The sequence below is a fragment of the Musca domestica genome, unplaced genomic scaffold (genome assembly GCF_030504385.1).
Source record: "Musca domestica strain aabys unplaced genomic scaffold, Musca_domestica.polishedcontigs.V.1.1 46, whole genome shotgun sequence".
In the NCBI taxonomy this organism is placed as follows: domain Eukaryota; kingdom Metazoa; phylum Arthropoda; class Insecta; order Diptera; family Muscidae; genus Musca; species Musca domestica.
This window is the reverse complement of record NW_026712336.1, coordinates 1401702-1415825: the sequence shown is the minus strand read 5'-3', so window position 1 is coordinate 1415825 and position 14124 is coordinate 1401702. Positions and strand designations below refer to the sequence as shown.

The window sequence follows — 14124 nt, the reverse complement described above, 5'->3', positions numbered from 1 at the left end:
GCTTAGGACAAGTATAAAGATAATATCATGCCTTGTTTCCCAAAATACTAGTAGAAGATTGTCATCTCTTATTTTCAGATAAATTGGCATTAAATTTGTTGCAAGAAATTGTCGGTGTAAGTCTTCGTTTTAGCACGGAATCTATATAGGGGGTATTGTAAAGATTTTAGTAAAATTTTTCAGCTGGTAAATGTGGGGGTTTGATCCTCAAAGGGGGACATAAAGTAAACGTCATTCGAGGCACACACTCAGAACTTACAACACCGAAAACGTTTCCTTAAGATAAAGGATTTGAAATCTTTATCTTAATATGTTTAAGTCCAAAAACAGATAATTAAACATAGTATTCTCAAGATATGGAACGTATATGTTTTTATGTGAAAAGGAATGCCGAAAATAAAAGATTATTTATTATTTTTGTAAAATCTGCCACTCGCCATACGAAAATATTTTAGATATAAAATTAGATTTTTTTTTAAATGACAAGGTCTAGTCCGTCAGAAAAGGGTTGCCATATTAAGTTTAGCAAATGAGTTTACCTTTATTGTTTTGCCGTGGGATGACTTTTAATTTTATATATTTTCCATGGTAGAAGAATATAGGTAAATGCATCAACGCTTGCGAACATTGATATGTCAAAATTTTAAAATTGTTTTGTCAAAAATAAGTAGATTTTTATATATTTTCTTATACGATGCAAATCGGAGGTGGTTACAATATGCATTTCTCAACAATTTTTACAAATTTTAATAAATTTTCATTAAACATTTTCAAATCCAAAATCGGTTTGACAGTTCATTGTTCCAGCAGCTGTGTCGAAGCGACTACCTGTATTCTTCTACCATGATATTTTCACACATCAAACAAACAACATACTTGATTAAATTCTATTTTTTCGAAGAAAACAGGGCTCGCTGTGATCGAAAAGGTACATGTCTAGTGTACTCATGTATTTCACAAGTGAAATTTAGTACATCTATCACACGATGTGTGCAACTTTTACATATGGAAAATTCGACACTACATATGTAAAAAACATATTGTCTAAAGGAATTCTGAACGCGTTAAGGTGAGAATACATAACACGTTTATTGACTGGCTTAAGTTATCGGCTGGATTGTTGGGAAAAGAACAAAGAAGCCTGGGGCCAAAATCGAACTAAGTCAACCTAAAACTCCTTTATTCTCCTACGAAGAAGCCAGCCTTGACGTAAGTCAATCAAAAAAGCGTTTTAAGGAGAGAATACATAAAACGTTTTTTTTACTGGCTTTAGTTATCGGCTGGCTTCTTCGAAAAAGAACAAAGGAGTGTAGAGCCAAAATCGAACTAAGTCAACCTAAAAATCTTTTGTTCCTCTACGAAGAAGCCAGGCGATAACTTAAGCCAGTCAAGAAAAAACCTTTTATGTACTCTCACTATTTTGTATTCTCACCTTAAAGGTGTTTTATGTATTCACACCTTAAGACTCCTAAATTTCCCATTTAATCATGTCAAATTGCACATATTAAAATCTATTTTGATCGAAATTTTTTAGATATCGAATGCGAGAATATGTTATTCATATGTAATGAGATCATGTTGGTTTTTGTTTCCTTTTTCGGTTGAGAACGTAAAAACATATAAATCTCTCAAAGTGCTAATAACAAATGCTTATGGTCGGAACTCTTCTAAAATACTCTTATACAAACAATAAAACTGTTATATTGTATACCAACATTTCATTATCTAATATAGGTTAAGTACTTAGCAAAGGTCGTCATGTACCCGCTTCACGTCTAACCATCCACCACCCGATACCACACCCTTTGCCCTCACCTCGAAAGCAAACGTTATCGTTAATGATATACGAATTATGTGGCCAACAAACAGAAATTTTGCCAATAATACACAAATAGATTAGCCTGTGAACTTGAATATCAACAAAAGCTTATCAGCAACAAATATTAATTGCCATCAATTGACCGGGTCCGGATAACAACTACTGTGTGTCTGGAAGAAAATTTTCCTAGTATAGTTTTAAATTTTAACTGGAGCGTTTAAGACCTTTTTTTTTGGTCAGCAGTTCAAGACAAACAACAAAGAGAATGGCTGCAACAATAAATATCCGTCCCTTAAGCGATGCCTTGAAAAAAGTGTCCAAAGAAGAGCTCAATGAAGTGGAGAGTCGCATTGCTGACGATGTGATAGCCCTTAGGACGTGGCTTGATAAGCAGCCATACATCAAGGCACGTACAGATGATCAATTTTTGGTGTCCTTCCTAAGAGGTTGTAAATATAGTTTGGAAAAGGCCAAATCAAAGGTAGATTATTTCTATACCATTAAGACCATGATGCCGGAGCTGTTCGCCTACAATACCATGGATGAGAAGTCCATACAGCTAAATCGTTCGGGGCAAGTTGTGGCAGAGTTTACCGCAGTTGCAATATTATTAAATTTCATTCTTTTAGGACTTATGTCCGTTTACCCAAACCCTTGGGCGAGGGTGGCCCACGCATACAGCTTACCAATTATTCGAAATTCGATCCCAAATTATTTAAAATTTTGGATTTGTTTCGTTTCCAAAATCTCTTAATGGATTGGCAAATCTACAATGATGACAATTGTATTGTCAGTGGTTATATTGAAATTGTGGATCTGACCAAACTGAGTTTATCCTTCCTCACACAATTCGATCCAATACTAATCAAGAAATTGGGAGTATTTGCAGAGAAGGCTGCCCCCATGCGTTTTAAGGGTGTCCATTTGGTTAATTGTCCCAAAGAGGCTCAGGCTGTATTGAATCTGGCCCGCAGCATGATGAGTGAAAAGTTACAGAAACGCGTAAGAATTGAAAATCTATTTTTCTATTTTTTTTTAATTTGTTTTTTTTTCAGTTCTATGTCCACAAATCCATGGAGGATTTATACAAAGTCATACCCAAGGAATATTTGCCCGTGGAATATGGTGGTACTAATGGCACCATTTCGGAGTTAATCGAACAAACTGAAAAGGATTTGCTAGCCCTGAATGATTATTTCGCCGAAGAAGATCAATATGGCGTTGATGAGAATTTAAGACCGGGTAAAAAGGTCGATATGGATTCGCTGTTTGGTATTGAGGGTTCATTCCGTAAATTGGATATTGATTAAAGGCAAGGCCAAGATATATGGAAAAATAGCAATAATTAGAAAATAAACTAGAAAAAAATGTAATTACAACTCTTTGTGTATTCAATGGTATTTGTGACAATAACATCGAAAACCTTTTTGTCAATTTTATATTAAAATTGTGGTTTTTAATTCTATATCAGAGCATGGCAGAAGAATGCAGGTAGATGCATCAACGCTTGGGAGCATTGATATGTCAATAAAATTCAAAAGTTTTTTCAAATATAAGTAGATTTTTATATGTTTTCTTATACTTCGTCATTCGAATGCTATTATAATTCGCGTTTTTCAACAATTTTTACAAATTTAAATAATTTTTCATTCAACATTTTCAATTCCAAAATTGGTTTGACAGTTCATTGTCCCAGCAGCTGTGTCGACGCGTTTACCTATATTCTTCTACCATGCAACAGAAGTAGACTCATTTGCTAAATCGAATATGGCAACCCTTTTCCAACAAAGCTGACCTTGTCATATTTCAAATAAAAATTAACTTCATATCTAAAATAGTTACGTGTGACGAGTGGCATATTTTACAAAAAAAGGAAAAATTATTTTTTTAATCTGGTCATTTTTTGGCACCTAACAGTACGTTTATATATAAATGGGTTAACCGACTGGATTTGGATTAAAATTGTCATATCCATTACTTATACTTCAAATAAATCCTCTCAAAGTAGGTTAACCCTACAAAAAGTTCTAACGTAAACATGGCATAAAAGTATTATTTATAAAAGTATTTATCCCAACTTGGGCTTAAACCATGGTAAAATTAAGAAGGTAAAATTACTTCAAATAAGCATACGCATCTCTGTATTTTCTGAAATTTACCTTGTCAAATTTCACTGAACAGAAACTAGATTTCCATCACTGATTTGTGTATTTACAATGGACTTGTAAACATACATGGTGAGATGAAAAAACTGCAACCAATTTCAGACTGCTGTCATTTGTAAGTCACTCGTCCGACAGCTGTTAAAATTATTCCAGTGACAGTTCATTATATTGTTTACAAGCGTAGAAAAGCATTTTGGTGAGAATTTTCTAAAAAAAAGTTATTCGTGGTTCGTGAATTCAAGCGTGATAATATGATTTCTTTATATTTGGCTGGAAATCAACAAGTGGATCTGGTTAGGGGACTCCAGCATTTAAATGTGAATAAATCTTTTGTGTCTCGTACCATCGCTCTTTACCGTGATGCTGGTAGCATAGCCCGACGTCAAGGAAGTGGACGGAAGAAAACAGTTACATCAGCAGAAATAGTTCGAAATGTAAAGAAGCGACTTGATCGAAAACCGCGTCGCGGTGGCCGAAAAATGGCTCGTGAGATGAATATATAGCCATTTCATTCCATTTGGCAAATATTGAAAAATGAGCTCAGGGTAAAGCCATTGAAATTCCAAAAAGTGCAAGAACTTACACCGCATCAGGAAGAAAATAGTCTGAAAAGAGCTAAAGAGTTGCCATACTTAGCCGAAAGTGCCGTACTGCCGAATTTGGGTTTTTCCAATGAGAAAACAAATAAAATAATCGTGTTTACTTCCCAAAGATGTCAGCTAAAAATTGGCCACCAGAACACAAGCGCCGGCCATGGTAATGGTGTGGGCAACCGTAACAGCCGATGGTCGCTATCCGATCGTAATAATCGACCTTGGCATCAGAATAAATGCCGAATATTATCTCGAAAATATTCTGGAGGGCGTAATAAAGCCTTGGGCACGCAAACATTTTGGCCGTAGACTTTGGACATTCCAAGAGGACTCAGAATGGTTACAAATTGAGGTTTCTCACATCATTTCCAGCACACAATGGCCACCAAAATCTACGGATACCAATCCGTTGGACTATTGTGTCTGGAGTATTTTGAAAAGCAAGGTTGTCAATAAAAAATAACGGTTTTATTGGCCGTTTGAAGGCTATAATTCGTGCCCAAGGTGACCAATTCAAACAAATCTAAAGTTATTCTAAAATTTGATGCTATTTCCGACATTTTTTGCTTTCATTCAATAAAATTTAAAAATAAAATGTAAAAATTGTGGCGTTTGACTTTGTTGCAGATTTTTTTGTCTCTCCCTATATTTTGCAATAGAAATGTCGTCCATGTATCACACAATATGTGCAACTTCTACAGATGGAAAATTTGGCACTACATATGTAAAAACCATATCGCCTAATAATGGTGTAAACATGGTAGAAGAATACAGGCAGATACGTCAACGCTTGCGAACATTGACATGTCAAAAACTTTTAAATGATTTTTCAAAAATAAGTGGATTTTTACCTGTTTTCTTATACGACGCTTATCGGAGGTTATTACATATGCATTTTTAAAAAAGTTTTCTAATTGTGAATATGGGTGGAAATACATAAAACGCATTTTGGCTGGCTTAAGTCATCGGCTGGCTTCTTCGTAGATGAACAAAGGAGTTTTAGGTTGACTCAGTTCGATTTTGGCCCTAGGCTCCTTTGTGAAATTCCGAAGAAGCCAGCCGATTACTCAAGCCAGCCAGATAAGCGCTTTATGTACTCCCACCTTAACTTTTCATTCAAAATCTTTAATTCCAAAATTGGCTTGACAGTTCATTGTCCCAGCAGCTGTGTCGATGCGACTATCTGTATTCTTCTAGCACAGATGAGCAGCATTTATTTTCCGAAGAAGCCAGCCGATGACTTAAGCCAGTCTGAAAAGCGTTTTATGTATTCTCATCTTTAATATGGCATGCGATTATGCCAAGGTGCTAATGTATTCTCAACATTTGAAGACATTTTCCTAAAAATTTCCATTACCTAAATCTGAAAGTTGATGCTTTGCAAAAATACCATTCAACATTCCCCTCTCCTGACAATACTGTCCCCGTGAATCATCCATGTTTAATTGAATGTTAAATTACGTCGAAATGTCAATAGTGTGTTAGTCCTTCAAATACATTAAAAACCATCCATGAAATGTGTCATTACGTGAATGGATGGAGCTCTACGCATCCCGTAACAGTCAATCTAATCTGATAAAATTGTAACAATTTAATGGAAATGATAACAGTTGACTGATGATGGAGACACTTTGACTATCAAAACAACAATAAGCAGGTGTATTGTCACAGACTTAATTAAATCAAAGTGCCACCATGTTAGTAATATCCCGGCCACCGAATAGGATGGTAATATAATACAACGAAAAATAAATTTTTATGAGCAAATCACAAAATGTCGAAGATCCTTTGGTACTAATTGAAGGATACCCTGGCGACAAAATGTCTGACGATTCACAGGTATTTTCATTATTTTCCTTGAGTTGATGATACATGGCATCATGGCATGGCATATTAATGTCAAATTACAAAGAAACCCAAGACAGGATTCGAGTTCAGTTTTGCCATACCTTTTATGATATGTCAAAAAATATGCCATGACATGAAGCCAAGCTGCCAATGTGTCATCACTACTTCTATTATTTTTTATAATATTTTTTTTCTGGATTTTTAGTTTGATTTCAGTAAATGGGATTTTCCCGAAGATCGCATATGGCTACATATTCCCGAAACTGAGATGATAATCAAAATATGTACCTTTATACCGGTTTTGATTTTTGGCTTGATTGGCAATTACATTATTATCCGTTTGATTGTCATGAATCGAGCGTTGCGAACTCCAACCAATTTGATTATAGCCAATATGGCAATGGCCGATTTATTAACCTTGCTGATTTGTCCCACAATGTTCCTGATCAATGATTTCTATCAAAATTATCTGTTGGGTTCGGTTGGCTGTAAACTGGAAGGTTTTCTGGAGGGTGCTTTTTTGATAACCGCCGTTCTAAATCTTTCGGTGGTGAGTTATGATCGTTTAACTGCCATTGTTTTGCCCAGCGAAGCCCGTCTAACAATGAGAGGTGCCAAAATAGTGATTTTCTTCACCTGGCTAGCGGGTATCCTTATTGCCTTGCCACTGGCCATTTACAGAACTTATAAGGTAAGATTGAAGGTAAAGGTGGAAGTACACAAAGAGCTTTTTTGACTGCCATTTTTATAAATGTTGACATGTCAATGTTCCCAAGTGTTGGTTCATGTACCAGTATTCTTCTACCATGGGCATAAAGGTAAGGATACATAAGGCACTTATCTGCCTGGCTTAAGTCATCGGCCAGCTTCTTCGGAAAGGAACAAAGGAGCCTAGGGCCAAAATCGAACTAAGTCAACCTAAAACTACTTTGTTCATCTACGAAGAAGCCAGCCGATGACTTATGCCAGCCAAATATGCGCTTTATGTATTTCCACCCTAAATTATCAGCTGGCTTCTTCGTAGAGGAACAAAGGTTGACATAGTTCGATTTTGGCCCTAGGCTCCTTTATTCTTTTACGAAGAAGCCAGCCGATGACATATGCCAATCAAAAAAGCTCTTTATGTACTTCCACCTTTATTGAGGTTAGTTTTGTTTACTTAATTTCAAACTATTTGCAAAGGTCCGCCATTGGAAAAATTTTACCGAAATGTATTGCAAGGAAAATCCCAATATTTTACCCAAATACTGGTATGTTCTGATCACAGTCATGGTTTGGTTACCCTTGGCCATAATGCTGATTTGTTATACGGCCATATTTTATAAGGTAAGTGCAAAACCGGGGATCTTAATAGTTTATAAAAAGGCATGGCAACTCTTTCTTTATTGAATGGTTGAAAACATGGTAGATGAATACATGTAGTTGCATTGACACAGCTGTGGGTACAATGAACTGTCAAACCAATTTTGAAATTTTAATTTTTGAAAAATTATTCAAATTTGTAAAAATTCTTAAAAAGATGCATATCATAACAGCCTCCGATTGACGTTGTGTAGGAAAACTTACCCAAATCTACTTATTTTTGAAGAAACATTTACAAATTTTTGACATTTCAATGCTCCCAAGCTTTGAATAATTCTACCTGGATTCTTCTACCATGGTCGAAAGACACTCTCATACGCATGGTAGAATTAAGAAGGTAAAGACGTGCCATCATTTATTTAACATTTTTTCAAAATTATTCCTTTAACATCTCAGAGATGGGAACCAATTTTCAATTAAGTAAAATTTGACAAGGTAAAGTACAGAGATGTATATTCTTATTGAAATGACTTTACCTTCTTAATTTTGCCATGCTCATACGATTTGATGCAAAAATTGCCCAACGGTCTCATTTTGTTTCGTCCTTTAAGCTTTCATTTTCTCAACACAATTTTAAGCAATTCTCTCTCTTTTTCTCTCACCCAGTTGGATCGCTATGAAAAACGTGTACTGAATCGTGAACACCCCCTGACAGTATCGTACAAAAAAACTGTGGCCCGTACACTGTTCATTATAACCATCGTATTTGTGGTTCTTCGCCTACCCTTTACAATATTGGTGATTATGCGCGATAGGATCGTGGCCAATACTGAGAGTATGATAAAGAGTAGCTTTCGCATTTTCTGGTATATCTCACAGTATTTGATGTTTTTAAATGCCGCCATCAATCCGATCATTTACGGCTACACCAATGATAATTTTCGAAGGGCCTATGAGCAATTGCCGCTGTGTAAAACGTGTTGCAATAAAAGAACTAAACTACCAAAAGAGAAAAAGGAAAATGTAAGTTCTGTAAAGACAAGGAAAATTTAATAAATGAAATATATGGTGATTATTTCTCATCTTTCCACATTCTCTTCTTCCAACTTAGGCTTGGTGGAAATCCGTCAAGATGTGGTTGCATAAAAATCTATGCTGTCTTAAATATAAAAATGATTTTGCCGGTAGTCTGCAGAATGAAAATTTGAACATGGCTTTCAGTAATAATGGTTTCGAGGAAGAAAAGGTAGTCGAAAGTCAACCGAAAGGTTCTAACAATGCATTGGAAATTGGAGAACATATGTAATAAAATACAGAATATTTACTTGCTTATATATTTTATATATTAAAATACATAATCATCAAATAAAATTGAATGTAAAATTCCTTAACTTGAATAAGAAAACATCAGCTGATCGGCATTTATATCCTGCTAAGGGTGTATCCATGGCAGAAAAATACAGGTAGATGCATCAACGCTTGGGAGCATTGATATGTCAAAAAATTTTAAATGTTTTTTTTAAATATAAGTAGATTTTTATATGTTTTCTTATACGACGCCATTCGGAGAATATTATAATTCCTGTTTTTCAACAATGTTTATAAATTTTTATAATTTTTCATTCAACATTTTCAATTCCAAAATTGGTTTGACATTTCATTGTCTCAGCAGCTGTGTCGATGCGTCTACCTATATTCTTCTACCATGGGTGTATCTAAACACACATAATTAACCCACTGTATCATGGCAGAAGAATACAGGTAGTCGCATCGACACAGCTGCTGGGACAATGAACTGTCAAACCGATTTTGGAATTGAAAATGTTGAATGAAAAATAATTAATATTTGTAAAAATTGTTGAAAAATTCATATTATAACAACCTCTGATTTGCGTCGTATAAAAAACATTTAAAAATCTACTTATTTTTCATAAAACATTTTAAAAATTTTAACATATCAATGTTCCCAAGCGTTGATGCATCTACCTATATTCTTCTACCTGTATTTATCAGATTAATCTTGAATAGCATAAATCCAATGTTAAATCTAAACATTTTGAGATACAACACTGTTTTTGCTCCTAAAAATGATTATATAAACAAGAGCATATATATATATATATATATATATATATATATATATATATATATATATATATATATATATATATATGTAAAAAAAGATAAGCTGCCTGACAATCTATATTATTTTAAACAAGTCTAAACAAGAAGGATTTAAAATATTGTTTTAGAAATCGAGTGCATTTAAAATGAATAGCATGGTAGAATTAAGAAGGTAAAGTCATGAAATCATATGTACATATATTTATAAATCCATTTTACAGGATGAGATGAAAAGTCTGCAACCAACTTCAGACTGCTGTCATTTCTAAGCCACTCGTCCGACAGCTGTAAAAATTATTCCCGTGACGGCTCATTATATTGTTTACAAGCGTACATACGCATTTTAGTGAGAATTTTCCAGAATAAAAAGTTATTCCTGACGAAATTAAAACGTGATATTGTGATTTCTTTATATTTGGCTGGAAAACCACAAGTGGCTCTCCAGAGCACTCCAGCATTTAAATGTGAATAAATCTTTTGTGTCTTGTACCATCGCTCGTAAAAGTAAAGAAACGACTTGATCGAAACCCGCGTCGCAGTGGCCGAAAAATGGCTCGCAATATTCCATTCGGCAAATATTGAAAAAAGTTTCTCGGAGTAAAGCCATTGAAATTCCAAAAAGTGCAAGAACTTACACCGCAACGGAAAGAAATAGACTCAAAAGAGCTAAAGAGTTGTTTCGCTTGGCCGAAAGTGGTGAACTGCCGAATTTTGTTTTCTCCGATGAGAAGACATTCGTTGTCCAGTAGTTTGTAAACAAACAAAATGATTGTGTTTACTTGCCAAAGAGGTCAGCTGAAAATTTGCACCTTCGGTTGGCCACCAGAACTCAAGCGCCGGCCATGGTGATGATGTGGGCCGCCGTAACAGCTCGTATTAATCGACCGTGGCATTAGAATAAATGCCGAATATTATCGCCTTTGGCACGCAAACATTTTGGCCGCTGACCTTTGACATTCAAACAGGACTCAGCACCATCACGCTCAGCACGCGCCACCCAAGAATGGTTGCTTCATTTCAAAAATCTCCGGATACCAATCCGTCGGATTATTATTATTTATTATTGGATTATTTTATAAAGCAAGGTTGGCACTAAATATACCAAAGTGTCGATCACTTCAAGCAAGCGTTTCGCCGGGAATGGGCCAAAATGCCGCAGAGCAACATTCGAGCAGCGTGTGACGGTTTCATTGGCCGTTTGAAGGCCATAACTCGTGCCCAAGGTGACCAATTCGAACATATCTAAACTTATTCTAAAATTTTTTGCTATTTCGACATTTTTGCTTTCATTCAATAAAATTAAAAAAAATGTAAAAATTATGGTGTTTGACTTTGTTACAGTTTTTTTATCTCACCCTATATATCAATGAGTATTTGGCAAACATTTTATTTTACATATTTTCACAAAACAAACAAGACTTGTGGATAAATTATACAGGGCTGTCATAGAAATCAATTTTGTCACTATTGGTTTTAAAAACGACAAGAAAAAATGCTTTGGTGTCATGAAAATCAATGTTATTGGTTTTAATTTCGAATTAGAATTTTATCGGTGTCATAGAAGCCAATGTTATTGGTTTTGTTATTGGAAATAAACCAAGTTGCTTAGAGCTGTTACTTTTCATTTGCTTTGGATTTTTTAAACAATTTTTAAAGGATATTCAAAGGACTAAAAATGTGGATTTTTTAAACAATTTTTAAAGGAGTAGAAACTTGGATTTTTTAAAGAATTTTTAAAGGACTATAGACGTGGATTTTTTTAAAGAATTTTTAAAGGACTATAAACGTGGATTTTTTTAAAGAATTTCTAAAGGATATTAAAAGGACCATAAACGTGGATTTTTTAAAGAATTTTTAAAGGATATTAAAAGGACCATAAACGTGGATTTTTTAAAGAATTTTTAAAGGATATTAAAAGGACCATAAACGTGGATTTTTTAAAGAATTTTTAAAGGATATTAAAAGGACCATAAACGTGGATTTTTTAAAAGGACTATAAACGTGGATTTTTTTAAAGAATTTTTAAAGGATATTAAAAGGACCATAAACGTGGATTTTTTAAAGAATTTTTAAAGGATATTAAAAGGACCATAAACGTGGATTTTTTAAAGAATTTTTAAAGGATATTAAAAGGACCATAAACGTGGATTTTTTAAAGAATTTTTAAAGGATATTAAAAGGACCATAAACGTGGATTTTTTAAAGAATTTTTAAAGGATATTAAAAGGACCATAAACGTGGATTTTTTAAAAAATTTTTAAAGGATATTAAAAGGACCATAAACGTAGATTTTTTAAAGAATTTTTAAAGGATATTAAAAGGACCATAAACGTGGATTTTTTAAAGAATTTTTAAAGGATATTAAAAGGACCATAAACGTGGATTTTTTAAAGAATTTTTAAAGGATATTAAAAGGACCATAAACTTGGATTTTTTAAAAGGACTATAAACGTGGATTTTTTTAAAGAATTTTTAAAGGATATTAAAAGGACCATAAACGTGGATTTTTTAAAAAATTTTTAAAGGATATTAAAAGGACCATAAACGTGGATTTTTTAAAAAGACTATAAACGTGGATTTTTTTAAAGAATTTTTAAAATATATTGAAATGACCGTAAACGTGGATTTTTTTAAAGAATTTTTAAAGGATATTGAAAGGACCATAAACGTGGATTTTTTAAAAGGACTATAAACGTGAATTTTTTTAAAGAATTTTTAAAGGATATTGAAAGGACCATAAACGTGGATTTTTTTAAAGAATTTTTAAAGGATATTGAAAGGACCATAAACGTGGATTTTTTAAAAGGACTATAAACGTGGATTTTTTTAAAGAATTTTTAAAGGATATTGAAAGGACCATAAACGTGGATTTTTTTAAAGAATTTTTAAAGGATATTGAAAGGACCATAAACGTGGATTTTTAAAAGGACTATAAACGTGGATTTTTTTAAAGAATTTTTAAAGGATATTGAAAGGACCATAAACGTGGATTTTTTAAAAGGACTATAAACGTGGATTTTTTAAAGAATTTTTAAAGGATATTGAAAGGACCATAAACGTGGATTTTTTAAAAGGACTATAAACGTGGATTTTTTTAAAGAATTTTTAAAGGATATTTAAAGGACTATAAACGTGGATTTTTTAAAGAATTTTTAAAGGATATTAAAAGGACCATAAACGTGGATTTTTTAAAGGATATTTAAAGGACCATAAACGTAGATTTTTTAAGGATTTTTTAAATAATTTTTTAAAGGACCATAAACATTAAATCTGCAAAGCAGCTTTATGAGTAAGTTCACAATAAAAAAAATGACTTACGCAATCTCCGGCAACTCCGGTGGGTTGCTGAAATCTCTAAGAGCTTTTCTCGTCACCTTTTCTGAGCGTTCTTCGTCCAAAACACAAAAACTACCACTGCTGATGCCATCTTATTTTATTTATAGCGACTTATTCCTTTTTTTATTTACTTTACTTTTACTGATATTTCAATGACAAATAAACAAACAACACATGTAAGCAACAACAGCTGTTTCGAACATTGGTTTTATTTACATTCGAAATTGACAAAACCAACTTGGTTTCATGACACCAAATGAAACCAACATTGGTTTACAAAAACGACAAATAGCAAAACCGACATGGTTTCTGTGACAGCCCTGATAGTTTTCCGATTAAAATACTGATCCCGACATTGCCTACATACATAAGGTCGGTCAGTAAGCCCATCTGACAACCAAGTTTGCGTCAGAATTCATATTGTGATTTGAAATTCAAAGGGAGTCAAATTACAATAGTGCAAAACTACTAGGTTTATTGCCAAATGTTGTCAGAAGTAGTATTTTTGGTCGACTTTGGGTGTCGACTTGTTCGTTGCGAGTAATGGTGAGAATACATAAATCGCTTGTTTGACTGGCTTAAGACTTCGGCTGGCTTCTTCGTAGGGGGATAATGGAATTTTAGGTTTGCTTAGATCGATTTCGGCCCTACTCTCTTTTGTTCTTATACGAAGAAGCCAGCCGATGACTTAAACCAGTCAAATAAGCGTTTTATGTATTCTCACCTTAAATCGTTTCGAAACGCGACTGATACTTTCAAGGTGAGAATACATAAAACGCTTTTTTGACCGACTTAATTCATCGGCTGGCTTCATCGAAAAAGAGCAAAGGAGGTTAGCGCAAAAATCGAACTAAGTCAACCTAAAACTCCTTTTTTCATCTACTAAGAAGCCAGCCGATTACTTAAGCCTGTCAAAAAAGCATTTTATGTATTCTCA

General features: G+C 33.8%; 2 protein-coding genes across 2 annotated transcripts; both read left to right on the top strand.

Annotated features, from left to right (window-relative positions):
- Positions 1–1782: 1782 nt before the first annotated feature.
- Positions 1783–3258, top strand: LOC101891907 (alpha-tocopherol transfer protein-like). The gene is made up of 3 exons (XM_005175721.4): positions 1783–2392; positions 2449–2821; positions 2875–3258. The coding sequence occupies exons 1-3, from the start codon at positions 2085–2087 to the stop codon at positions 3127–3129; spliced, it is 936 nt and encodes a 311-aa protein (XP_005175778.2). The 5' UTR covers positions 1783–2084; the 3' UTR covers positions 3130–3258.
- Positions 3259–6098: 2840 nt separating this feature from the next.
- On the top strand, positions 6099–9092 carry LOC101892597 (neuropeptide FF receptor 2). Its single transcript, XM_059127576.1, has 5 exons — positions 6099–6416; positions 6631–7116; positions 7608–7751; positions 8394–8750; positions 8839–9092. The coding sequence occupies exons 1-5, from the start codon at positions 6336–6338 to the stop codon at positions 9031–9033; spliced, it is 1263 nt and encodes a 420-aa protein (XP_058983559.1). The 5' UTR covers positions 6099–6335; the 3' UTR covers positions 9034–9092.
- The last annotated feature ends 5032 nt before the right edge of the window (positions 9093–14124 follow it).

Excerpts from the sequence above, each read along its gene's own strand:
- LOC101892597 (XM_059127576.1), top strand. The coding sequence starts at position 6,336 with ATGAGCAAATCACAAAATGTCGAAGATCCTTTGGTACTAATTGAAGGA. Across the intron at positions 6,417-6,630 it reads AAATGTCTGACGATTCACAG|TTTGATTTCAGTAAATGGGA; the intron begins GTATTTTCATTA and ends CTGGATTTTTAG. Across the intron at positions 8,751-8,838 it reads CAAAAGAGAAAAAGGAAAAT|GCTTGGTGGAAATCCGTCAA; the intron begins GTAAGTTCTGTA and ends CTTCCAACTTAG.
- LOC101891907 (XM_005175721.4), top strand. The coding sequence starts at position 2,085 with ATGGCTGCAACAATAAATATCCGTCCCTTAAGCGATGCCTTGAAAAAA. Across the intron at positions 2,393-2,448 it reads ATACAGCTAAATCGTTCGGG|GACTTATGTCCGTTTACCCA; the intron begins GCAAGTTGTGGC and ends TCATTCTTTTAG. Across the intron at positions 2,822-2,874 it reads GTGAAAAGTTACAGAAACGC|TTCTATGTCCACAAATCCAT; the intron begins GTAAGAATTGAA and ends TTTTTTTTTCAG.